Here is a 27,317-nt window from a genome sequence, read left to right on the forward strand (position 1 = left end):
TACTGTGAGGAGGGCAGGCTTGAAGGACAAGCAGGGGAGGCTCAGAGAGGGGTGAAATGAGCAAAGTTGCTGAAAGGAGGGAGTGGTAAAAGGACTGACCTACTTGACACTTTCAAGTCAGGAGATGTAGAGTCATCATTTACTAGTACAGTCTTGGGCAAGTCACTGAAATCACTCTGAGCCTCAGTTTCATCTTCTGTAAAACGGGTATATTAACACCCACTTCTCGGTACGGTTATAAGATGAAAGCCCTTTGAAACTAGAGAGATGCCTAAGTGCCTGTGAGGTCTGCATCCCTGCTGAACAGCTGCCCTTTGTGTTACATCTGTGGAGACATGACCTACGCTGTCCACGTTTTGCAGAAATGTAAAAAATACATATGTTTTAAATTCTTATAACTATAAAATTAATATCAACTGCTGTTTTGTAAGTTCACTCTGATTAGAAACAGAGAGGCAATAAACAATAACATGTGTTTCTAAAGACGGGATTAGCTTTAGCTGCCAAGGAGAGTGAGAAAATACCGCAGTGATAGAATGAAGTCAGCCCTTGAGATACAAAACAAAATACCACACACGTGTTAAAGAAAACTCCCCTACCTACAGTTAAGAAAATCCCTGCAGCTGGATGTGATGGCTCACACCTGTAATCCCAGCACTGTGGGAGGCCAAGGCAGGTAGATCACGAGGTTGGGAGTTTGAGACCAGCCTGGCCAATATAGTGAAATCTCATCTCTACTAAAAATAATTAGCCAGGCGTGGTGTCACGCGCCTGTAGTCCCGGCTACTCCAGGGGCTGAGGCAGAAGAATCACTTGAACCTGGGAGGCAGAGGTTGCAGTGAGCTGAGATCGAGCCACTGTACTCCAGCCTGGGCGACAGAGTGAGACTCCATCTCGAAAGAAGAAAGAAAAGAGAAAGAGAAAGGAAAGAAAGAAAGAAAGGAAAGAAAAAGCAAGAAAGCAAGAAAGAAAGAAAAAAAAGAAAGAAAGAAGAAAGAGAGAGAGAGAAAGAAAAGAAAATCCCTGCATACCTGAAGGTGGTACTGATGATTCCTGAATATGTTGTAGATGATCGCAGTGTGAGCGCAAACATACAGAAGAACTCTCTGCTTTTCCTCTCGAATATAGTAAACAGGAAGAGAACTGTTCCATCCAAACGACCAGGTCAAGGTCTGGAAGACAAGGGCAAAACCAGAAAGACATTACAGTGTGTTCAGCCCAGAGCCGGGACTCCAGGAACTTGCTGGAGGGGAAGAATTTCACAACAGTCCAGCGAAGAGCAACCACTTTAAGAAAGTCCTCAACATCATGCCAAAACGTGGATATCCCTTGAAAATGTGATGCTAACTGAAAGAAGCCAGTCACAAAAGGCTGCGTATTATATAATTTCACATATCTGAAAGTCCAGATTCAGCAAATCTGGGAGGTCGAGGTGGGCAGATCACCTGAGGTCAGGAGTTCAAGACCAACCTGGCCAACATGGTGAAACCCCATCTCTACTACAAATACAAAAATTAGTCAGGTGTGTTGGCACAGCTACTTGGGACATTGAGGCAGGAGAATCGCTTGAACCTGGGAGGCAAAGGTTGTGGTGAGCCAAGATCACGCCATTGCACTCCAGCTTGGGCAACAAGAACGAAACTCCATCTCAAAAAAAAGAGTTCCTTCCCATTACTGCTGCTCATAGCCCTTGGCAACCACTGGTCTACTTTTGTCTCTTCATCCTCTATCCTTCCAGTAGAAGTAGTACATAGGGACCAAATGCCCAGGCTGAATAATCAATTGCCTTTCTATTTTTTTTTTTTGAGATGGAGTCTCGCTCTATTGCCAGGTGGTAGTGTAGCAGCGCCATCTCAGCTCACTGCAACCTCCGCCTCCCAGGTTCAAGCAATTCTCCAGCATCAGCCTCTTGAGTAGCTGGGAGGATAGGTGTGTGCCACCACATCTGGCTAATTTTTATATTTTTAATAGAGATGTGGTTTCACCATGTTGGCCAGACTGATCTAGAACTTCCAACCTCAGGTGATCTACCCACCTCGGCCTCCCAAAGTGCTGGGATTACAGGCGTGAGACAGGGCTCCCAGCCTATTTGCCTGTCTTATAAAGTTATGCAACGACTTCACTGTAACTTGTCTACTCTACATGCTTTTAGAAAATAAATGGAATTTCATGACTTAGGTGCTCACTGTGTGTCTGGTCCTGAACAAAGTCTAGGTCCTGGGGAGTGGAAGAATAGGAAGTTATTTATATGTATTGTTGAAGACTTTCTTTTCTTTTTTCTTTTTATTTATTTATTTTTTTGAGATGGAGTCTCGCTCTGTTGCCCAGGAGACAAAATCTTCTTAGAAGAATTAAAAATTCTGTATTGCCTGGAATAAATCCAAAATTAAAATTTTATGAGGCCGGGTGCAGTGGCTCAAGCCTATAATCCCAGCACTTTGGGAGACCGAGGCGGGTGGGTCACGAGGTCAAGAGATCGAGACCATCCTGGTCAACATGGTGAAACCCCGTCTCTACTAATACAAAAAATTAGCTGGGCATGGTGGCGCGTGCCTGTAATCCCAGCTACTCAGGAGGCTGAGGCAGGAGAATTGCCTGAACCCAGGAGGCGGAGGTTGCGGTGAGCTGAGATTGCGCCATTGCACTCTGGCCTGGGTAACAAGAGCGAAACTCCGTCTCAAAAAAAAAAAAAAAAAAATTTTATGAAATGATAAATTATAAGTACTATAAGTCTGACTATGGCTTTTACTTCAATACTAGTTCATCTATGTACTTGTTTTGTGTTCAAAGTATTTTTTAAAAATTAAGAATAAACCAACTGTGACACATCCAGACAACGCAATATTATTCACCAAGAAAAAAAAAAGGGCTATGAAGCCACAAAAAGGTATGGAGGAAACTTACATGCATGTTGCTAAGTGAATGAAGCCAATCTGAAAGGGTTGCATATTACATGATTCCAACTCTATGATGTTCTAGAAAAGGCAAAATTATGGAGACAATAAAAAGATCAGTGGGGCCGGGCACAGTGGCTTACACCTGTAATCCCAGCACTTTGGGAGGCTGAGGCAGGTGGATCACCTGAGCTCAAGAGTTCGAGACCAGCCTGGCCAACATGGTGAAACCCCGTCTGTACTAAAAATAGAAAAAATTAGCCAGGCATGGTGGCATGTGCCTGTAATCCCAGCTATTGGGAGGCTGAGGCAGAAGGATTGCTTGAAGCCAGGAGGTGGAGGTTGTAGTGAGCCAAGATTGTGCCTTTGTACTACAGCCTGGGTGACAGTGAGACCCTGTCTCAAAAAAAAAAAAAAAAGATCAGTGGTTGCCAGGGCTCAGGGGAGGAAGAGGGGGACGGATAGGTGAAGGACAGGGGGCTTCATGGCATGAATCTCTTTGTATGATACTAGAATGGTGTGTACATGTCAGGGCACATTTGTCCATGTCCATAGGAAGCATGATACAGAGTGACCCCCAATGTACACTGTGGACTTAGGTTAATAATAAGGGACCAGTATTGGCTCATCAGTGATAACAGATGACTACACTCATACAGGATGTGAACAAAAGGGAACACTGGGAGAGGAGGGACGTGCAGAGGAATATATGGGCGCCCTGTGTACATTCAGCTCAATTTTTCTATAAACCTAAAACTGCTCAAAAACAAAATCTAGGCTGGGCGCAATGGTTCATGTCTGTAATCCCAGAACTTTGGGAGGCCAAGGTGGGTGGATTGCTTGATCCCAGCAGTTCAAGACCAGCCTGGGCAACATGGTGAAACCCCATCTCTAAAAAATATACAAAAATTAGCCAGGTATGGTGGTGTGCACCTGTAATCCCAGCTACTCAGGAAGCTAAAGCAGGAGGATTGACTGAGCCTAGGAGGCAGAGGTTGCAGTGAACAGTGAACCAAGATCCTGCTGCTGCACTCCAGCCTGGGCAACATAGCAAGATGCTATCCAAAAAAAAAAAGTCTATTAAAAAAATTAACTAGGGCCAAGTAATCAAATGCAGTAGAGTGCTGAAAGTGATGATTAAGTGATGAGTTGCTAAGAATCAGTGAATTAAATTGGAATATAGAAACAAAATCTGGTAAGTTTCCTTTCTTATCTTTGAACAATACTTATAAAGTTAAATTGCTTCTCCCCAAGACAGACATAGCAGGTAATGTGGCCAATTTCTCTCTCCCACATTCTTCATTCCCCATCCTCTCCTGTTTCCATCTGCTCATTCCCTATAATTTATATTTATATTTAGATCTCTTATTGTGTGGGTATGAGTGGTAGAATTATGGAATCATAATTGTCTCAAGCTGCAACTTCTAGGAACAGAATTATTTAATATTTGGCTGTTTCTTAAAAGCTGATTTATTCAAATGAAATTGTTCTTTTGGAAACTTACTAATCCTAAAAGGATCATCTTCCTAGAAATTCATTTTGCCATTTAACGAATTAGTTATAAAAAGAGAACATTCCTAAAAGGACTCCTGTCTTCAGCCATAACAGCTCTTCCTGGGTCACCATGAGGCTGACTTCACTGAGTGGTAACAGAATGACCCCACTCAAGCAGCGTTCACAATTACAGAAATCAAATAGTATTAATCATCGTATTTTACACCAGTTTTAACGTGCATGACAGATGATTACATAGACAGCCACCACTTACATCAATCTTTTTCTAAAACATATTAATCTGGAAAACAAAACTTTACTGTCAAAACCAGATTTCACTTATTTGATATTCATAAGATTCCTGCTCATAAATATATGATTGCCTTATTTCCTGGCTGGAGGTGGAATCCACAGTCATGTCTATTGATAGTGAGCCCTGGGAGCTATTACAGGCCTTATGACTAAGGCAGGGGACCCCAAAGGAAAAGGAGGATGCTGTGGACACAGGAGAGATGGAGGAGCGTGTTTATTGTAGGACCTTGTGTGCAAGAAATTAGAAGCAACGTAAATGGCCACAGAGAGGGGAAGAGTTACATTTGAAAAGAGGAGGTGGGCTGGGCACGGTGGCTCATGCCTGTAATCCCAGCACTTTGGGAGGCTGAGGTGGGTGGATCACCTGAGGTCAGGAGCTCGAGACCAGCCTGGCCAACATGGTGAAACCCTGTCTCTACAAAAATACAAAAGTTAGCTGGGTGTGGTGGTGCTTGCCTGTGATCCCAGCTACTTGGGAGGCTGAGGCAGGAGAATCACTTGAACCTGGGAGGCAGAGGTTGCGGTGAGCCAAGATCACACCACTGCACTCCAGCCTGGGCAATAAGAGAGAAACTAAAAAAAAAATAAAATAAAATAAAAATCAACTAAATGTGAGCCATGTGAGCATGCGCACCGGCATGAGCACACAGAGAACATGTACCTGCACAGAAAAAGGTCAGGGGAGATGTGGTCACAGCAAACTGCGGCAGGAAAGTGAGAATTTACTCAGGGAAATGAGATTGGGGTGGGGGTGTGCAGAAAGAAGAATTTTTGCCTTCAAACATGTATAAGTTGTCTGAATTTTTTACAAGTAACACTGAATAGTTTTTTGTTTTTTTGAGAGAGTCTCACTCTATTGCCCAAGCTGGAGTGCAATGTTGCAATCTTGGCTCACTGCAACCTCCATCTCCCGGGTTCAAGCAATTCTCCTTCCTCAGCCTCCCAAGTGGCTGGGATTACAGTATCTGCCATCATGCCCAGCTAATTTTTGTATTTTTAATAAAGACAGGGTTTTACCATGTTGGCCAGGCTGGTCTTGAACTCCTGACCTCAGGTGATGCACCCACCTCAGCTTCCCAAAGTGCTGGGATTACAGGTGTGAGCCTCGACACCTGGCAACACTGAATAGTTTTAACAAAAAGAAAAAAATAGAGGCCAGGTACAGTAGCTCACACCTATAATCTCAACACTTTGGGAAGCCAAGGCAGGAGGATTGCTTGAGCTTAGGAGTTCAAGACCAGCATGAGAGACATAGTAAGACCCCATCTCTACAAAAGATGTTTAAAATTAGTCCATGTGCAGTGGTTCACATCTGTAATCCCAGCACTTTGGGAGGCCAGGGTGGGTGCATCATGAGGTCAAGGGATCCAGACCATCCTGGCCAACATGGTGAAACCCCATCTCTACTAAAAATACAAAAATTAGCCGGGTGTGGTGGCGGGCACCTGTAATCTTAGCTACTCAGGAGGCTGAGGCAGAAGAATTGCTTGAACCCGGGGTGGAGGTTGCCGTGAGCCGAGATTGCGCCACTGCACTCCAGCCTAGGCAACAGAGCGAGGCTCCGTCTCAAAAAAATAAGAAAATAAAATAAAAATAAATAAATAAAATAAAATAAAATTAGCTGGGTGTGGTGACACATGCCTGTAGTCTCAGATATTCGGGAGGCTGAGGTGGGAAGATACACTGAACCTGGGAGGCGGAGTTTGCAATGAACTGTGATCGCAGTGCTGCACTCTAGTCTGGGTGATAGAGTGAGAGCCTGTCTCAAAATAAAGGAAAACGGAAAGAAAAAATAATAAAGGAGAAAGAAAAGGAAACTAAAGGAAAAAGAAAGAATATACATGCAAAAAGCTAGAGAAACTTCAGGAGGCCGAGGTGTGAAGACTGAGTTCTAGTACAGCCTGGGCAACACAGCAGGGCTCTGTCTCTAAAAAAAAAAAATTTTGGTTCTGCAATGAGACAAAGGCCAACAGAGACCCAAACCTGGGGATTGGCTCTTGCCGAGATAGCTGGCCCATGACACAAAGAATCCACCTTCTCCTTAGAGATAGTACCTGATTTATGTTTGCTGGCTAAACAAGACAAGAGTCTCTGTGGGCCCTAAAGCTCAAGTATTCTTTTCTCAGACTGAACAGTTGCACGTGATGGGAGAGAAGCTGTGACACTAGGCTCACATGAAGCCCAATCTGCAGAAAGGAGGTTTTCAGTGTCTGCGTTTCCCTCCAGACGTCTTGCCCCCATCATCGCCATTGCCACACAGTTGCGGACACTTACTGAGTACCCACTGTGTGTTAGGAACTACATTAAGTGTTTGACATCCATTCAATCACTTCCACATCTTCCAAAGGCATGAATCTACAGGAAGGATGAATCCTAGGAAACAATTTTCAGTAAGTAGCAGATGGAGGAAGAAGGAAAAAACCCCTCCTTTTCCTTCTCTTGGTAAATGATAATATTTTTATTCCTCGCAGATGGTGCCTCCCTGGAATATTTTCAGCAGTGGCAAAGGCAGAGTCCTCTGGACTGCCTGGGGCTTTTCACGGCGGCTTTCACTCCTCCATTACCTTCCACTCTGGGACCCTCTTGGAATGGATGGTTTGGGGGGCATGGAAAGATATCAAGGCAGAAGAGGTGGGGCAAGAAGGGAAAGGGGTGGAATTGTGGCATAAGGGAAGAATTTTACAACTGAAAGAGAAAAAGGAGAGGAGACTGGAGGGGAGGAGAGATAAGGGAAAGTGGGGGGAAGAAGAGGGAGAGGAAGCTGGGGAGAGGGCGGGATGGAGTCTGAATCTCCCACACAAAATAGCACCCTATGCAACAGACAAACTATGTCCGGAATTTCCTGCCTGCTGAGCAACACGATTGAACCCAGATGCAGCTCTCAAGTTCATGTTCAGTCACACATGTTTCAGTTGGAGCTCTTAACTTTAAAAGACAGAAGTCTAGGCCGGGCGCAGTGGCTCATGCCTCTAATGCCAGCACTTTGGGAGGCCAAAGCAGGTGGATCACCTGACGTAAGGAGTTCAAGACTAACCTGGCCAACACGGCGAGACCCCCACCTCTACTAAAAATACAAAAATTAGCCAGGCATGGTGGTTCATGCCTTTAATCTCAGTTACTCGGGAGGCTGAGGCACAAGAATCGCTTGAACCCAGGAGGTGGAGACTGCAGTGAGCCAGCCCAGATCGTGCCACTGCACTCCAGCCTGGGCGACAGACCAAGATTCCATCTTAAAAAAAAAAAAAAGACACAAGTCTATTATTAGTTTTAAAAGTATCCTTTTGGTGGTTTTTTTTTTCCCCACATGCATAAAATTCCCAATTGCACAATACTCTCAAAGCGCTGGGGGAGGTGTAAAAACATTCTACTTACCAAGGGATACACCGGGGCACTTTTATCCTTTTGAAACAAAATGTCCTCTGTGGTGGTGGACACCAGTGACTCCCTGGAGATCCCTGCTATGGACTGGATAGAGGATACACTTCTTTCTTGTCCCTCCTCTCTCTTTTCTGGCTCCAAGTCCCTTCTTTCTCGTCCCAGTTCATCTTGGGGCCTCTGGTTGGTGTTCTCAAGCTCTCCCGAGGGCTGCCTTTCAGGGGAACTCATCTGTTGTTCCTCAGGACTGATTTGATCCAAATCAAGAAATTCAAGTTCATCTGCTTCTGAATCCTCTGACTGTAAGGAAGGCTTTGACTCGCTACCTCTTTGGGTTGTCTTTAAAAGGAAATAAAAGATCATGATTCCACATACAGTATGTGCTGCTACCTTCACCTTTCATTTCCCTTTTCTATTCCTAATCAGCCAGTCTTAGTGTCAGCTTCACCTTGGAATTATGAAATGTTTTTTAAAAGAGCCTGGAACATTTTTACTTAAAAAACAAAACAAGATAGGTGCAATGGCCCACACCTGTAATCCCAGCACTTTGGGAGGCCAAGGGGGGAGGATCACTTGAGCCCAGGAGTTCAAGACCAGCCTGGACAACATAGTGATACCTTATCTCTACCAGAAATGAACAAAATTAGCTGGGCATGGTGGTGCATGCCTGTAGTTCCAGCTAGTCAGGAGGCTGAGGTGGGAGGATCACTTGAGCCTGGGAGGTTGAGGCGGCTTGTGAGAGATCAATGCCATTGCACTTCAGCCTAGGTGACAAAGTGAGACCCAGGGAAGGAAGGAGGGATGAGAGGAGGGGAGAGGAGAGAGGAGAGAAGGGGAGGGGAGGGGAGAGGGAAAAGAGAGGGGAGGGGAGAGGGAAAAGAGAGGGGAGGGGAGAGGGAAAAGAGAGGGAGAGGGAGAGGGAAAAAGACAAGGCAAAGGCAAGGAAAGACAAACATGGGTGTGCTCAAGTTTATTCTTGGCCTACCAGCAGACCACAATGGCAAAATCATTCTTCTAAGTGGCACTAGCGGTCTCCAGAAGGCTGACTACTCATAGAGAGTGACCTATTCTTAGGCCACAGCTGAGCTCTCCTGCTAGGAGCAGTCTGTGGGAAACCTACACTCCTATTATCATACTGACTCCATTCTGAGAGGAGCACACTTCAGCTGCGGCACACACCTCCTCCAGGAAGCTTTCCCTGGCCATCCTCCAAAGTGGGTTAAGAGGCCCTGCTTCATCTCCTGTACATCTTTCCATCACTGCACTCATGGCTCTGCCTCCCTACACACCGTAGAGCTCCTTAAAATAATGGATTGTGGCCGGGAGCGGTGGCTCCCAGGACTTTGGGAGGCCAAGGCGGGTGGATCACCTGAGGTCAGGAGTTTGAGACCAGCCTGGCCATCATGGTAATACCAAAACTCATCTCTACTGAAAATACAAAAAATGAGCCAGGTGTGATGGCTAATGCCTGTAATCTCAGCTACTCAGGAGGCTAAGGCAGGAGAATTGCTTGAACTCAGGAAGCAGAGGTTGCAGTGATCTGAGATCGTGCCACTGCCCTCCAGCCTGGGCAACAGTAAATGGGTTGTATCTGATTTGATTTTGTGTTCCCATAGTCTGGCCTATACTAAGCATTCAATTAATGATTATGAATGAATTAAGATGATTACTTACTGGGAAAATTCCCGAAGTGATTGACTGGGAATCGGTAATCCGTGTCTCCAAACTGGTCATGGACTTTTTCATTTCTTGGGGCTCCACTGTGGTTTCTTTCTGTATTCCTGAAGCCTCTTCCTCCTGGGCTTCTCCAGCTTTTGCCTCAGTTTCTTCCATGACAATCTCTTTGTCCTCCTCCCCGTCCTCCTCCTCCTCCTCCTCCCCTTCCTCCTCACCCTTTTTCCTCTCCTCCTCCTGAGACTCTCTCCATGCTAATGTGTCATCTTTCAATTCCTCTTGGGGATTTTCTACTTCTTTATAATTTGGATTAGATCCCTCCTCTTCTTTCACTTCTGTTTCTCCATTTTTTCCTGTCGATTCTCTGGGGGCTTCCTCTGCATCTGACATCCTTCTCTGTAGAGTTTCCTCTGGAGAGATTTTGACCATAATAACTAGCCGGCTCCTTGGGTTTCCATTTCCATTTCCTAGTGTGCTAACCTATTAAATGTGAACAACCGGCTCTGGTCCCTTTCCACAGAAATAAAACGAATGTCATGTTCCTGGCCAGGCGCAGTGGCTCATGCCTATAATCCCACCACTAGGCCAAGGCAGATGGATCACCTGAGGTCAGGAGTTCGAGACCAGCCTGGCCAACATGATGAAACCTGATCTCTACTAAAAATACAAAAATTAGCCAGGTGTGGTGGTGGGTGCCTGTGCGGGCTGAGGCAGGAGGATCACGTGAACCAGGGAGGCAGAGGTTGCAGTGAGCCGAGATTGTGCCATTGCACTCCAGCCTGGGTGACAACAGCAAAACTCCATCTTAAAGAATTAAATTAAAAAAGAATGTCATAGTTCTGGCCAGACACGGTGGCTGACATCTGTAATCCTAGCACTTTGGGAGGCTGAGGCAGGAGGATCACTTGAGGTCAGGAGATTGAGACCAGCCTGGCCAACATGGTGAAACCCCATCTCTACTACAAATACAAAAAATTAGCCAGGCATGGTGGCAGGCGCCTGTAATCCCAGCTACTCGGGAGGCTGAGGCAGAAGAATTGCTTGAACCTGGGAGGCAGAGGTTGCAGTGAGCAGCGATCACACCACAGCACTCCAGCCTGGGTGACAGAGCGAGACTTTGTCTCAAAAAAAAAGATTGTTATATTTGTGGGAAATCTTTTTTTTTTTTTTTTTTTTTTTTTTTTTGAGATGGTCTCACTCTGTTGCCCAGGCTGGAGTGCAGTGGTGCAATCTTGGCTCACTGCAACCTCCGTCTCCTATGTTCAATCTATTCTCCTGCCTCAGCCTCCCGAGTAGCTGGGATTACAGGCATGTGTCATCACACCAGGCTAACTTTTGTATTTTTTCAGTGGAGACGGGGTTTCACCAAGTTGGCCAGGCTGATCTTGAACTCCTGACCTCAAGTGATCCGCCTGCCTTGGTCTCCCGAAATGCTGAGATTACAGGGGTGAGCCATCACGCCTGACCGGGAAATCTTACAGTATATGTATTTGTGGCCCAGATCTTAAAAATATTGATCCAGGGCCTCTCCACTTTCTAGGATTAAAATCCTTGGAGGCTTCTAACTCATTTAAAATATGTTCATATTCCCACAGGCAGCAAAATGCATAACCCACATATTAACAACAATTCTAGAAACAGGACTACAAGAAGCAGCAGGGTAGCCTTGTGGTTAAGTGTGGGCCTCGCTGTCAGCTGTCCTAGCACTGAATCCCATTTCCACCAGGCACTTGCTCTGTGACGTTGGGCACGTCACTTCACTCTTCATAGTCCACATTTTCTCATGGGCAAAATAAAAAGAATAATCCTAAATTCTAGGGTTGTTGTAAAGAAGAGCTAACATATATAAAATGTTCAAAACAGTTTTGGCACATACAGCTTGAAAAAATTGTAGCAATTGTTATTATTTGAGAGAAAACCAACTCGAATGTGCAAAGAAACGAACAGTTTGAAAGCCTTCGGACATATCTCTCAGTTATTCCTTATAACAAGAGATTGAACTAGGAAAACAAGGATGGATATTTCATGCCTAAAGAGTTGGACGCGGAACGAAAAAACAATCTCCACATTTTCGTTGACATTAGAATAAGAGAACTCAACTCTTTGAAAATAAAGTCCCAAAGAGTACAGGGTAGAAAACGTATTTCTATTTCTTAATTTCTTAGCACTAAATGTATCAGCTCCTCAAATTCATCTCTAGAAAAAAAAAAAAAAAGTAATTAAATATTGAGGCTGGGCACAGTGCCTCAGGCCTGTAATCCCAGCACTTTGGGAGGCCGAGGCGGGCAGATCACAAGGTCAAGAGATGGAGACCATCCTGGGCAACATAGTGAAACCCCGTCTCTACTAAAAATACAAAAATTAGCTGGGCGTGATGATGCCACCTGTAGTCCCAGCTACTCGGGAGGCTGAGGCAGGAGGATCATTTGAACCTGGGAGGCGGAGGTTGCAGTGAGCCGAGATCGCACGACTGCACTCCGGCCTGGCGACAGAGCGAGACTGTCTCAAAAATAAATAAGTAAATAAAAATAACAATAATAATAATGAATGAATGAGTTTGAGGCTCTGAGAGGTGAAGTGACTTACTTAAGACGACACTGCTAGTAAGAAAGAGATCTCTCTGGCACTTAGTTTCTCTAGCTGAAAAATTACTGCTGTGATTCAAGTCGAGGACTCTCACCACCAGCCTCTTCTGACTGAGCCCAACTTCGCCGGCGCATCTGGAAGGCCAGGTCCGTGGCTCTGCAGGGGGATTAAAGCCTAGGTGCGGCCTCTGCCTCCAACTCAGGTCTCCCTGGGGCCACCCCAGGTCCCACAAGGCCCGGGTCGGGTGAGTGCCCCCCAAGAGGCGCCAGACCCCGCCAGGCCGGGGACTCCCGCCAAGGCCCCGTGGCCTCCGCCCCAGACTTACAGAGAGAACCCACCCCAGTCCTCAAAAGGCCGGAGTCGTCCCGCTGCCTGGACCCCTCAGCCACCTCCCGGGCCTCCTTCCAGCAGCCGCCACCTTCTCCACCAGCTCCCTACTTCTGGTTGCCACCCAAGCTCCGTCCCCATGGCAACCGCCGCCGCCGGAAGCGACAGACCCTAAAGCGACAGGGCGGGGCAGTGGTCACGTGCCCAGGAAGCGGTGGCGAGCGTGGCCGGCGCGCCCCCTGCCGGTTGCTGGCGGCATCGGCTTTCCTCGCTTTCCTTCCTTTGCTCTCGCGAGCCCCATTTTCCCATGGTCCCGTCCCCGCTGCAGCGGCCAATACTGTCAATTTTTACTTTCCGCAGCCTTGGCAAGATGGGGTGGAGAAGGATGAACTCGGATACAATACTCTTTTTCCAAAAGCAAACAGAATTTCCAGGTCTCATGGATGCAGCACGGAACTGTCCTGCCTGCCTCTTCACCGGGCACCGCGTGTTGCAGACAGTCCCAGCTGGTGGAGGCAGATATGACATAGGGTGCAATCGTTTCCAGTTCTCAGCACAGAGCGTTTCTGCAAAACCAGTCTGGCTAAATCTATTAGGATCATTCCACGTCAAAGTGAGTCTCCACTAGAATCTTACAGAAGATGGCAACAGGTGACCACACGGGTTTCCACTGGGAACCCTGCGGGAAACCAGCCATAACCACTGAGACAAAAGGCTCTTTGCTGCTTTCCTTTTAGGAGAAAGTGAATAATTCTCCCCGCCCCCATTGCTATGCCCCAGTGATGGTAATTTAATATGCATACATCTCAAAATAAAAAAGGATAAACTGAGGCAAGCTGTGTTTATTATAGTCTGAGACTTATAAACAGAGACTGGAAAATACTTGGAATTAGAACATGCAATTTAAACAGCAAACATTGGTAAACACAGCATGTCTGTGGCTACCAGAGGGGAATATGTGTGTGGCTGTTGGGTCAAATACTATTTGAGGGAATTTGCCCAATAGGAGGGCTTTGGAATTGAGCATGAGAACCAGTGGCTGGAAGCACACAGCAATACTGATCCCATTAAGGCGAGCTGGTATCTGTATCCAACCGCAGCAAAACCAGTCCCAAGGAACACAGGGTTACCTGGCAGAACTGCCAAAACAGAAAGTGGTATGCAAGAACTGGGGAAATAAACACTGTGATATCATGGAGAAGAGGAAATTCAAAGCATCGGCAGGAATCACTGGGACTCATATTACCATCCTAAAAGAGACAAGGCCGGGCATGGTGACTCACGTCTGTAATCCCAGCACTTTGGGAGGCTGGGGCGGGTGGATCGCCTGAGGTCTGGAGTTCGAGACCAGCCTAGCCAACATGGTAAAACCCCGTCTCTACTAAAAGTATAAAAAAATTAGCCTGACTTGGTGGCAGCCACCTGTAATCCCAGCTAATCAGGAGGCTGAGGCAGAGGAATCCCTTGAACCAGGAGCGAAGGCTGCAGTGAGCTGAGATCATGCCATTGCACTCCAGCCTGGGTAACAAGAGCGAAACTCAGTCTCAAAAAAAAAAAAAAAAAAAAAAAAAGACAAAAAAGGGAGGAAGAATAAGCATTTTCAAGAGGTCTGATCTGCCAGCACTACCCGTTCCTATCCACACCTCAGCAGTTTACAAATTAGTACTGATCTCGGGGCATAGCCAGGAGGTTCAATTATAAAAAGTCAAACTAGAAGTGGCTCACGCCTGTGATCCCAACACTTTAGGAGGCCAAGGCAGGAGGATTGCTTGAGCCTGGGAGTTTGAGACCAGCCTGATCAACACAGGGAGACTCTGTCTCTGCAAAAAATAAATTAGCTATGCATGGTGGTACACACCTGTGGTCCCAGATATGTGGGTGGGTGAGGCAGTGCCCAGGTGGTCGAGGCTTCAGTGAACATTGATCATGATACTGCACTCCAGCCTGGGTGACAAAGCAAGACCCTGTCTCCAAAAAACAAAAACACACAAAAACATAGAGGCTTTTATTAGCAAAGTGAAAGGAGCTTGCTGCCCTCTGGTGGGATCCTAAAGAGGAAGCTGACACAACACCACACTGGACTACCTCCAGGCTTTCCCATTCTCCAAAGGGAGCTCCTGTGGTCTGAAAGGCCCAGCCACTGAGGAGGCACAGAACTACTTAGCAACTTCCATATCCACAGCATTGCAAGGCCTCAGTGCAAAGAAATGTGTTGGTCAAAGCCTGACTTCGCAATTGCTGGCTTGTTTTGCCCAACTTTCTATGAAGCTGTTCTGACCCCATCCGAACTTTGGTCTAGGGAGTTCAAAAGAAATTCAGTTGGGGTGACAACAGGGTCATATCAGCACTGTAAAACTCTGTTTATTAAAAATATTGGTAATAATCACATCAGCATCTGCCAGAGTAACTTCCGCTCACTTGCCCACAATCTGGAGAATTCCCATTTAGGGCCATGGCCTAATTTGCAGAAGACGCCAAGCACAAGTGTTTAAGAATGCCTTAATCCAGAGAGGTAACACTGGTGGGCCACAGCACTGCCAGCATCCAGAAGTTCAGGATACAAGCCTCTTCCAGATCCTTATGCTTCAGGGAGAGAAGACAACAAGGAAATCCCCAGACCCAAGTCCAGAGCAAGGGAAGATGCCTTCCGTAACTGTTCCCAGGGACAATCATCTTTGCAGAGGAATAATGTTGCAGCTGGAAGAGAGAAGAAAAGGAATGGCATAAGTTTGGAGGCTCCTTTCAGGAAGGTCAGAGGCTGGGCCCTTCTGACCTTTTCACCCATGTTCTTTCATTCTTTTAATTTAAAGTAAGCCAAGCATGGTGGCTCACGCCTGTAATCCCAGCACTTTGGAGACCTGTGTGGGTGGATCATGAGGTCAAGAGATTGAGACCATCCTGGCCAGCATGGTGAAAAACTGTCTCTACTAAAATACAAAGAATTAGCTGGGCGTGGTGGCGCGTGCCTGTAGTCCCAGCTACTCAGGAGGCTGAGGCAGGGGAATCGCTTGAACCCAGGAGGCAGAGGCTGCAGTGAGCTGAGATCATGCCACTGCACTCCAGCCTGTCGACAGAGTAAGACTCCGTCTGAAAAAAAAAAAAAAAAAAATCAAATGCCCAGTTCCTGAATGAACTAGAGAGACTCCCATCCCAGGACAGACGAGACAGACACTGGGGCTCCCTCTGCTTCTATAGCTGTAGTCTGGTTCCTAGTATGAGGATTAATCTGCAGTTTCCATGCAAACTGGGGATTCCCATTATTCCCCAATGTCTCCCCAGCCTTCTCCTATCATGTTTAACAAACATTCAAATGATGCCCCAGTGAGAATGAGCAGAAACAGATACTTTACCCCAGCAGTCCTTTTCCTGCCCAGCGTGTCGGAACAAGTCTAAGCTGTTGTTTCTCCCCACTGCGGATCACCGTCACATTCAGGGGCTTCTGAAAGGAAAATAAGCTTGTTTCATGTTCAGCCTCGTTCATACTCAGAGATGCAGGCTAAAATGCTGAGACCCCATGTTTTGCCTATGAAACTGGTAAAGATTTTTATTTTCAGCATAATCCTGTGGTTGGCGAGAGTGTGGGGAACGTGGCGCTGTACTCTCGAGGCAGCCAGGTGTTGACATCAGTAAGTACCATCTTCCTCGAAAAACACATGTCCCTCCACTAACAATCTGTAAAAGGTACATCCAAGGTACATATACACAATTACAAGATGACATGCAAATGAAGTGCTCATTCCAGGGCGATGTGGAGATTCAAAATTGAAAACACCAGAAATGTCCATCAATAGGTATTGTTCAAATACAGTAAGAGAAGAAGTGTTTTAGTCAAAACAAAACAAAAACCCTAGCAAAGTGTGAACCTGTTTGATAATATTTTCTTTTTTCTTTTTTTTTTTTGAGACAGAGTCTCGCTCTGTCACCTAGGCTGGAGTACAGTGGCATGATCTCGGCTCACTACAACCTCCACCTCCCGGGTTCAAGCGATTCTTGTGCCTCAGCCTCCCGAGTAGCGGGACTACAGGTGTGTGCCACCACACCTGGCTAATTTTTATAATTTTAGTAGAGACAGAGTTTCACTATGTTGGCCAGGCTGGTCTCAGAACTCCTGACCTCAGGTCATAGACCCACTTCGGCCTCCCAAAGTGTTGGGATTATAGGCATGAGCCACCGTGCCCAGCTGATAATATTTTCTATAAGGATACCTATGTTGCTTTGTGCATGTGAAGTTTTCTGGAACAACATGCAAAAACCTGTTAAGAGTGGTTACTTCCAGAGAGGACTAGTCCTTTTGAATAAAAGGAAGATGTTCACTTTTATATATTTCCATATTATCAATTCTTTAACCAAGTGTATGTATGTATTTATTTTTCTGAGACAGAGTCTTGCTCTGTTGCCAGACTGGAGTGCAGTGGTGCAATCTCAGCTCACTGCAACCTCAGCCTCCCAGGTTCAAGTGATTCTTGTGCCTCAGCCTTCTCAGTAACTACAGATATGCACCACCATGTCCAGCTAATTTTTTTGTATATTTAGTAGAGACAAGGCTTCACCATATTGGCTGGCCTGGTCTCTATTTCCTGGGCTCAAGTGATCTGCCCACCTCAGCCTCCCAAAATGCTGGGATTTCAGGCGTGCACCACCATGCCCCGCATGTATGTATGACTTACTTTCTTTTTTTTTTTTTTGACATGGGGGTCTCACTCTGTTGCCCAGTCTGGAGAACAGTGGCACAATTTTGGCTCACTGCAACCTCCACCTTCCAGTTTCAAGCGATTCTCTTGCCTCAGCCTCCTGAGTAGCTGGGATTACAGGTACGCGCCACCATGCCCAGATAATTTTGGTATTTTTAGTAGAGATGCGGTTTCACCATGTTGGCCAGGCTGGTCATGAACTTCTGACCTCAGGTGATCCACCCAGCTTGGCCTCCCAGAGTGCAGGGATTACGGGTATGAGCCACTGCACCCAGCCTATTATCTATTACTTTAATTTTAAAAATTAAAATTTTTAAAATTTAATTTAAAAAATTAAAATTTTTAAAATTTAATTTAAAAATTAAAATTTTTAAAATTTAATTTAAAAATTAAAATTTTTAAAATTTAATTTTAAAAATTAAAATTAAAGTGGGGGGAGTACATACCAAAGAAAATTACAAATTAAAATACCATGTCTGGGTGCAGCGGCTAACACCAGTAATCCCAGCACTTTGGGAGGCAGGAGGATCACTTGAGCCCAGAGGTTCAAGACCAGCCTGGGCATGGTAAAACCCTGACTCTACATAAAGTACAAAAATTAGCCAGGCATGGTGGTGTGCACCTGTAGTCCCAGCTATTCAGCGGGGCTGAGGCAGGAGGATCTCTGGGAGGTTGAGGCTGCGGTGAGCTATGATCACACCACTGCACTCCAGCCTGGGTAACAGAGTGAGACCCTGTCTCAAAAAAATAAAGATAAATAAATAAAACAAGATGTCATCAAAAATCTAAAACTTTTGGCCAGGCGCGGTGGCTCACACCTGTAATCCCAGCACTTTGGGAGGCTGAGGCAGGTGGATCATCTAAGGTCAAGAGTTTGATACCAGCCTGACCAACATGGTGAAACCCCATCTCTACTTAAAAGACAAATAATAAGCCGGGTGTAGTGGCAGATGCCTGTAATCCCAGCTACTTGGGAGGCTGAGACAGGAGAATTGTTTGAACCTGGGAGGCAGAGGTTGCAGTGAGCCAAGATCGCACCATTGCACTCCACCCTGGGCAATGAGAGCGAAACTCCATCTCAAAAACAAAATAAACAAAAACAAAACTAAAACTTTTATGTATCAAATGACACTATTAACAGAGTGGAAAGGCAACCCACATGGCAGGAGAAAACACATATATGCTAGGTACAGTGGCTCACACATGTAATCCCAGCACTTTCAGAGGCTCAGGCAGGAGGACTGCTTCTGACCAAAAGTTCAAGACCAGGGGGCAACACAGGGAGATCTCATCTTAAAAAAAAAAATTTGTTTTTAATTAGCCAGGTTTGATGTTGCACACCTACAGTCCCAGCTACTTGGGAGGCTGAGATGGGAAGATCACTTGAGCCCAGGAACTCAAGGCTGCAGTAAGCCATTAATGTGCCACTACACTCCAGCCTGGGTGACAGAGTGAGATTCTGACTCAAAACAAGAAAAAAGGAAAGAAAATACATGCAAATCACATATATAATAAGGATTTAATATCCAGAACATATAAATAACTCCTATACCTCAACATCAACAAAAAATCTGATTAGAAAATGAGCAAAGGACTTGAACAGACATTTCTTTTTTTTCTTTTTTCTTTTTTGAGACAAGGTTTCACTCCTGTCACCAAGGCTGGAGTGCAGTGACATGATCTCAGCTCACTGCAACCTCCGTCTCCCAGGCTAAAGTGATTCTCCTGCCTCAGCCTCCTGGGTAGCTGGGACTATAGGCACAAGCCTCCACAACAAGTAATTTTTGTGTTTTTTTTCTAGAGACAGGGTTTCATCATAATCCCCAGGCTGGTCTTGAACTCCTGAGCTCGAGTGATCCACCTGCCTTGGCTTCCGAAAGCACTGGGATTACAGGAGAGAGCCATACCACCCAACCTGAATAGACATATCTTCAGAGAAGATATACAAATGATCAAAAAGCACAGGAAAAGACGCTCCATGTCACTAATCATTAGAGAAATGAGAATCAAAACCACAGTGGGATTCCACCACACCCTGATTACAAAAAAAAAAAAAAAAAAAAACAAGGCTGGGTGCGGTGGTGCACGCCTGTAATCCCAGCATTTTGGGAGGCCGAGGCGGGCGGATCATGAGGTCAAGAGATGGAGACCATCCTAGCCAACATGGTGAAACCCCGTCTCTACTAAAATTACAAAAATTAGCTGATGGTAGCATGTGTCTGTGGTCCCAGCTACTTGGGAGGCTGAGGCAAAAGAACTGCTTGAACTCAGGAGGTGAAGGTTGCAGTGAGCTGAAATTGTGCCACTGCACTCCAGCCTAGGTGACAAAGCGAGGCTCCCTCTCAAAAAAAACAAAAAAAGTTCATATATTAAAGTTAAAAAAGTTTTTAGAAACCTTATATATAGAATGACCATATGATGCAGAAATTAAATTTCTGGGTGTATATGCAAAGAAATGAAAGCAGGATTTGAACAGATATTGGTACAACCATGTTCACAGCATTATTCACAACAAAAAGGTGGAGCAATCCTGTGTCCATGGACTAATGAATGGACAAAAATAATGTGGTGTACACATACTGTGGAATATTATACAGCCTTTAAAAGGAAGGAAATTCTGACACATGCTGTAACATGAATGAACCTTGAGGACATTATGCTAACTGAAAAAAGCCGGATAAAAACAATACAATATCCTAGGCCGGGCGCGGTGGCTCAAGCCTGTAATCCCAGCACTTTGGGAGGCCGAGGCGGGTGGATCACGAGGTCAGGAGATCGAGACCATCCTGGTCAACATGGTGAAACCCCGTCTCTACTAATACAAAAAATTAGCTGGGCATGGTGGCGCGTGCCTGTAATCCCAGCTACTCAGGAGGCTGAGGCAGGAGAATTGCCTGAACCCAGGAGGCGGAGGTTGCGGTGAGCCGAGATCGCGCCATTGCACTCCAGCCTGGGTATCAAGAGCGAAACTCCGTCTCAAAAAAAAAAAAAAACAATACAATATCCTGTAATCTCAGCACTTTGGGAGGCTGAGGCAGGCAGATCACCCGAGGTAAGGAGCTCAAGACCAGCCTGGCCAACATGGCAAAACCCTATCTCTACTAAAAATACAAAAATTAACCGGGCCTGGTGGCACGTGCCTGTAGTCCCAGCTACTAAGGGAGGCTGAGGCAGAAGAATGGCTCAAACCTGGGAGGCTAAGGTTGCAGTGAGCTGAGATAGCGCCACTGCACTCCAGCCTGGGCAACAGAGAGAGATACCATCTTTAAAAAAAACTCTGCAGTATGCAAGATTTCACCTAGATGGGGGTCCCTGGAGTAGTCAAATTCACAGAAAGAGAAAGTAGAATGGTGGGTGTCTCGGGGCTGGGAAAGTGGAATGGAGAGTTAGTGTTTAATAGGGACTGGGTTTCAGCTGAGGAGGGTGAAGAAGTTCTGGAGATGGGTAGGGTGATCTTTGTAAAACAATGTGAACGTACTTAATGCTACTGAAGTGTAGATTTTTTTAAGGGTTAAAATGGTAATTTTTTTTTTAAGATTAAGTTTAGCTCTTGTTGCCCAGGCCGGAGTACAGTGGCACGATCTCAGCTCACTGCAACCTCTGCCTCCCGGGTTTGTTCAAGCAATTCTCCTGCCTCAGTCTCGTAAGTAACTGGGATTAGACTCGTGCCACCACGCCTGGCTAATTTTTGTATTTTTAGTAGAGATAGGGTTTCACTATGTTGGCCAGGCAGGTCTCAAACTCCTGGGATTACAGGTGTGAGCCACAGCACCCAGCCTAAAATATTAATTTTTGTATTTCTGTTTGTTTGTTTTAAAGATGTGTTTCACCATGTTGGTCAGGCCGGTCTTGAACTCCTGACCTCAGGTGATCCACCAGCCTTGGCCTCCAAGGTGCTTGGATTACAGGTGTGAGCCACCACGACGGGCAATTTTTGTATTTGTATATTTATATTTATATTTACATATATATATATATTTACCACAAAAAATATATATATCAGGTCTATCAGTGGAATCTCTGAATCTAAGAAAATATAACATAAAGAAAAAACCCCAGCAAAATGCCATTTCCAGCCGGGTGTAGTGGCTCACACCTGTAATCCCAGCACTTTGGGAGGCTGAGGCAGGCGGATCACCTGAGGTCAGGAGTTCAAGAACAGCCTAGACAACATGATAAAACCCCATCTCTACTAAAAATGTAAAAATTAGCTGGAGGTGGTGGCACATACCTATAGTCCCAGATACTCTGGAGGCTAAGGCTGGAAATTTGCTTGAACCTGGGAGATGGAGGTTGTAGTCAACTGAGATCATGCCACTGCACTCCAGCCTGGGCAACAGAGCTAGACTCCATCCCAAAAAAAAAAAAAGTCATTTCCTACCAGATTGTCAAAGAATAACTATGTTATTGCAAAGCATAGTAGGGAGAGCTAGAAAGAGACACACTCATGGGTACTACTTGAGAGAATGTGCACTGGCACAAGCTTCCGGGAGGGCTCCTTGACAAGATCCATGAAGGGTAAATGTGCACTGCCTTCAACTCAGTAATGACACATCTAGCAATATGGCAGACATTCTCCCGCAGGCCAGGACACTCACTACACCATTGTTTGTAATGGCCAAACACTGGAAACAACCTAAATGTCCAATATGGGAGGCTGGCTAAGTAAAAGAGGTGAACCGACCAATGGATATGGTGGGATCATTCAAAAGAATGAAGATAAACATGTGCTGACACGGAATTCCCTGTGAAGTGGGCAGAAATCCAGAGCAACATGTACAGTAGGCCTTTTCTGCGTCATCTTTGTCGAGATGGAATCACAGCCAGGCATGGTGGCTCACACTTAATAATCCCAATGCTTTGAGAGGCTCAGGCAGGAGCCCAGGAGTTCTAGGCCATCCTGGGCAACATAGCAAGACTGTCTCTTCAAAAAATGAAAAAAAATTAGCCGGGTGTGCTAGTGCGCACCTGTCGTCCCAGCCACTTGGGAGGCCAAGGCAGGAGGATTGCTCAAGCCCTGGAGTTTGAGGTTGCAATGAGCTAAGATTGCACCACTGCACTCCAGCCTGGGCAGCAGAGCAAGAGACCCTGTCCTTTAAAAAAAAAAAAAGCAGTGGCTGTAGACACATGTACCCACGCCCAGAAACTGTGTGAGGGACACAGTCGTGTGTTTCCAGTTCTGTAAATGACACCCCTGGGCAGGCTGGAAACCTGGAGGCCTCCTTGACACACTCCATCAGGTTAAGGCCCATGGATTTTACATTCTAAATGTCTCTCTTATAGGCCTCTTCCTCTACCCCATTTGTCACAGCCACCATCCTCTCTTGACTGGCTGCTAAAGCTCTGTCACCCTCCAGTCTGTTCACTACCTAACATCCAGAGAAAGCTTCGTACACGTCACACCCCGATCTGGAACTGTATGGTGGCTCCCTTCAGCATCTCAGGAAAAAATAAAACAATCTTTACTAAGGACCACAAGCCTGACCTTACACCTCCCAGCCTCGCCTCCTCCCCATCTCTCCACTGTGCTCTGGGCTCCAATCTCCTTTGAGTTCTTTGATCCTCCCACCCCAGGGCCTATGAACCTGCTTTGAAGGCTTTTCTCCCTGCCAGCTTCCCCTCCCCACTGCCAACCAGAGAAACTTCTATACACATCTGAAGGTCACGTCCTGAGGAACACGCCTTCAATCCCAAACTAAATCAGGGTCGCATGATTTACTCTCTGAGCTTTTTAACACTCTTCCTTCATAACACTTAGCAGTGTGTATCATTATGCAGCTGTGATATTTGACAAATGCCTGTCTCCCCCACCAAAGTGCTCCCAAGGCAAGGCCCCTGTTTGCTTCCTTCCCCATTACAGCCCCAGTACCTAGCACAAGACCCAGCATGTGCAGCCAAAGGCACTGGAAGGGAAAGACACAGGACTTTTTAAAAAATTGTTTGGGGGGAGGGGGCATTTCCAGTGACAACCAGAAGACCTGCTAGACAAATTCTCAAAAAGCTGTAACACTAGAACTTTTATTTGTAAATAAAATTGCACTATGTGATTTTTTTTTAAGGATAAATACGCATTTTATTTATTTGAGACAAGGTAACACTCTCTCATCTAGGCTGGAGTGCAGTGGCATGACCTTGGCTCACTGCACCCTTGAACTCCCCGGTTCAAGTGATTCTCCCGTCTCAGCCTCCAGAGCAGCTGGGGCTACAAGCACGTGCCACCATGCCTGTAATCCCAGCACTTTGGGAGGCCGAGGCAAGCAGATCACCTGAGGTCAGGAGATAGAGACCAGCCTGTCCAACATGGTGAAAAACCATCTCTACTAAAAATACAAAAATTAGTTGGCCATGGAGGCAAGTACCTGTAATCCCAGCTACTCAGGAGGCTGAGGCAGGAGAATGGCTTGAACCGGGGAGGCAGAGGTTGCAGTGAGCCGAGATCACGAGTGAGCTGGAGATGCACTCCAGCCTGGGAGACAAGAGCGAGACTTTGTCTCAAAAAAAAAAAAAAAACATTTTAGAGAGACAGTCTCACAATATTGCCCAGGCTGGTCTCAACCTCAACCTCCTGACCTCAAGTGATCTTCCTGCCTTGACGTCCCAAATTGTTGGGACTACAGGTGTGAACAACTGCAACCAGCCTATCTTATCATTGTGACATAATTCACATACAATGAAATTCACCATTTTAAAGTATACAACTAAGTGGGTTTTAGTATATTCAGTATATTTAGTATAAACCATCAACACTATCTAATTCTGGATTATTTTCATCACCCAAAAAGAAATCACCTTATCCATCAGCAGTCACTTACATTTTTTAAATATTTTTTCCTCTTGAAAATATAGGTATTTGTTCTAGAAATCCCACCTGTAGAAAGTTTGAGCAGTGGCTCACACACATAATCCCAGCACTTTGGGAGGCTGAGGTGGGTGGATCACCTGAGGTCAGGAGTTCAAGACCAGCCTGGCCAAAAACATGGTGAAACCCCCATCTGTACAAAAGTACAAAAATTAGCCAGGCATGATGGCAGGTTCCTATAACCCCAGCTACTCTGAAGACTGAGACAAGAGAATCACTGGAACCCAGGAGATGGATGAGGCAATAAGCCAAGATTGAGCCATTGCACTACAGCCTGGGCAACAAGAGCGAGACCCCATTTCAAGAAAAGAAAGTTTGCTAAAGAAATAGAGATGTATCGGCAGGGCACGGTGGCTTACACCTGTAATCTCAGCATTCTGGGAGGCTGAGGCAGGCAGATCACGAGGTCAAGAGATCGAGACCAGCCTGGCCAATATGGTGAAACCTGGTCTCTACTAAAAATACAAAAATTAGCTGGGCATGGTTGCTGGCACCTGTAGTCCCAGCTACTCAGGAGGCTGAGGTAGGAGAATCACTTGAACCCAGGAGAGAGAGGTTGCAGTGAGCCAAGATAGCACCATTGCACTCTAGCCTGGGCAAGAGAGCAAGACTCCATCTCAAAAAAAAAAAAAAAAAAAAGAAATAGAGAAGTATCTACAAGAGTGTTAATCTCCACAAAATTGCAAACTACCTAAATGTCTCCCATTGAATGCCCTGAGGTTTTCTTGACTCACAAAAGAGATAAGGAAACTGGATCCTTGATTCTCCAGCTGAGCTCAGGTCCCCTGAGGGGATGAGGCTGAAGCTAGGCAGGCCCTTCTCACAACATGTAACCTCCTCCACTCTCCAGCCCACCTCGGCAGCTCAGCCTTCTCCACCCTCCAGCCCACTGAGGCAGTTCAGTCTTCTCCACCCTCCAGCCCACCGAGAGGCAGCTCAGCCTTCTCCACACTCCAGCCCACTGAGGCAACTCAGCCTTCTCCACCCTCCAGCCCACTGAGGCAGCTCAGCCTTCTCCACCCTCCAGCCCACTGAGGCAGTTCAGTCTTCTCCACCCTCCAGCCCACCGAGAGGCAGCTCAGCCTTCTCCACACTCCAGCCCACTGAGGCAACTCAGCCTTCTCCACACTCCAGCCCACTGAGGCAGCTCAGCCTTCTCCACACTCCAGCCCACTGAGGCAGCTCAGCCTTCTCCACCCTCCAGCCCACTGAGGCAGCTCAGCCTTCTCCACCCTCCAGCCCACTGAGGCAGCTCAGCCTTCTCCACCCTGCAGCCCACTGAGGCAGCTCAGCCTTCTCCACCCTGCAGCCCACTGAGGCAGCTCAGCCTTCTCCACCCTGCAGCCCACTGAGGCAGCTCAGCCTTCTCCACCCTGCAGCCCACTGAGGCAGCTCAGCTTTTATCCAGTGACATCTTGGAATTCCCCATGAAATTTCACATGAAGACAAGGTTCATTTTGCTTAAAACTGAATGACTACCTTTATAAAGAAGGATTTATAGGCCTACAAGGAAGGTAGAATACATTTAACTGGGAAAGATAGATTAAAAATCAGAAGCTTTTCTCAGAATGACAAAAAACTGGAAACAACTTCAACGTCCCTCACTGGTAAGTGGATAAATAATCTGTGGTCCATCTACACCTTGGAGTACTATTTAGGAATCAAAAGCAGCAAATTAGGCCAGGCACAGTGGCTCACACCTCTAATCTCAACACTTTGAGAGGCTGAGGCGGGTGGATCACCTGAGGTCAGGAGGTCAAGATCAGACTAGCCAACATGGTGAACCTTGTCTCTACTAAAAACACAAAATTAGCTTGGCACCTGCAATCCCAGCTACTCAGGAGGCTGAGGCAGGACAATCACCTGAACCTGGGGTCAGAGGTTGCAGTGAGCTGAGATTGCACCACTGCACTCCAGTCTGGACAACAGAGCAAGACTCCATCTCAAAGAAAAAAAAAAAAATGAATGAATTACAGATTCACACAACAGACAGAAGAGTCTCAGAATCCACTCTAAGTGAAGGACATCAGACTCAAAAGGAAACATACTGTGTGGTTTCTCTCTCTATGACATTCTGGAAGTTCGGGGAGAGGGATTAACTACAAAGAGGCCTGAGGCAATTTTATGGGGTAATAGAATGTTCTTGACCTTCATCATGGTGGTGATGACATACTACATAAATTTGTGAAAACTCAACAGGAATGGCTGGGTGCGGTAGCTCACTCCTGTAATGCCAGCACTTTGGGAGGCCGTCAGGAGTTTGAGACCAGCCTGGCCAAGATGGTAAAATCCCATCTCTACTAAAAATACAAAAAAAATTAGCCAGGCCTGGCTGGGTGCAGTGGCTCACGCCTGTAATCCCAGCACTTTGGGAGGCTGAGGCGAGCAGATCATGAGGTCAAGAGTTCAAGAACAGACTGGCCAACTAATTTTTGTATTTTTTAGTAGAGAAACCCCGTCTCTACTAAAAAATACAAAAATTAGCTGGGTATGGTGGTTCGTGCCTGTAATCCCAGCTACTTGGGAGGCTGAGGTAGGAGAATTACTTGAACTGGGACCTGAGAGGCAAAGGTTGCAGTGAGCCGAGATCGTGCCACTGCACTCCAGCCTGGGCTACAGAGCAAGACTCCATCTCAAAAAAAAAAAAAAAAAATTAGCCAGGCTTGGTGGTGGGTGCCTATAATCCCAACTACTTGGGAGGCTGAGACTGGAGAATCGCTTGAACCTGGGAGGCAGAGGATGCAGTGAGCCGAGATGGAGCCGTTGCACTCCAGCCTAGGTGACAAGAGTGAAACTCCATCTCAAAAAAAAATTAATTAATTTAAAAAAAACAGAAAACTCATGACACTATACACTGAAAAAGATGGATCTTGGTGTAGGTAAATTACACCTTAACAAAACCAACCAGCAGCTCTGTATGCTAATACATGAGCAGACTTTCTGCAAGACACATGGCTGGAAAGTGGCTGCCTCAGGAGGAGAGGTGATGAAAATGTTGTAAAATTGTGATGGTCGCACAATTCTGTGACTACACTAAAAACTACTTTAAAGGGGTGAACTGTGTAGTTTGTGAATTAATCTCAATAAAACTGTTGAAAAAATAAT

At 46.0% G+C, this 27,317-nt stretch overlaps 2 protein-coding genes and 1 non-coding gene across 17 annotated transcripts in view; all 3 read right to left on the bottom strand.

Moving 5' to 3' along the window:
- CFAP251 (cilia and flagella associated protein 251) overlaps window positions 1-14,891 on the bottom strand; it is a 98,673-nt gene extending 83,782 nt beyond the window's left edge. For 8 of the 14 annotated variants that reach the window (XR_010343795.1, XR_010343796.1, XR_010343797.1 and 5 more), the window contains exons 1-3: window positions 9,750-10,757; window positions 8,073-8,414; window positions 1,032-1,172 (exon numbers count right to left, since the gene is read on the bottom strand). Coding sequence is in view for 11 of the 14 variants with exons in the window: in XM_064379671.1 (XP_064235741.1) it covers window positions 1,032-1,172; window positions 8,073-8,414; window positions 9,750-10,178 (912 nt within the window). In the remaining 3 variants the exon portion in view is untranslated. Of the gene's footprint in view, window positions 1-1,031; window positions 1,173-8,072; window positions 8,415-9,749; window positions 10,759-14,520 lie in introns of those variants that run through there. The other 6 variants (XM_064379664.1, XM_064379663.1, XM_064379668.1 and 3 more) reach the window with 3 other exon arrangements.
- Window positions 14,892-14,998: 107 nt separating this feature from the next.
- The window catches only part of PSMD9 (proteasome 26S subunit, non-ATPase 9), a 30,073-nt gene continuing 17,754 nt past the window's right edge, over window positions 14,999-27,317 (bottom strand). The window contains exons 5-6 of one of the 2 annotated variants that reach the window (XM_064379675.1): window positions 16,013-16,098; window positions 14,999-15,359 (exon numbers count right to left, since the gene is read on the bottom strand). In XM_064379675.1, the coding sequence (XP_064235745.1) occupies window positions 15,332-15,359; window positions 16,013-16,098 (114 nt within the window). In that variant the 3' untranslated portion in view covers window positions 14,999-15,331. Of the gene's footprint in view, window positions 15,360-16,012; window positions 16,102-27,317 lie in introns of both variants that reach the window. The other variant, XM_064379674.1, reaches the window with a different exon arrangement.
- On the bottom strand, window positions 23,303-23,365 carry LOC135276320 (U7 small nuclear RNA). The gene has a single exon (XR_010343886.1). It is a non-coding gene; the product is annotated as a U7 small nuclear RNA (small nuclear RNA).

The sequence above is a fragment of the Aotus nancymaae genome, unplaced genomic scaffold (assembly GCF_030222135.1).
Source record: "Aotus nancymaae isolate 86718 unplaced genomic scaffold, 86718_ANA_hifiasm-v0.15.2.pri h1tg000021l, whole genome shotgun sequence".
NCBI lineage: Eukaryota > Metazoa > Chordata > Mammalia > Primates > Aotidae > Aotus > Aotus nancymaae.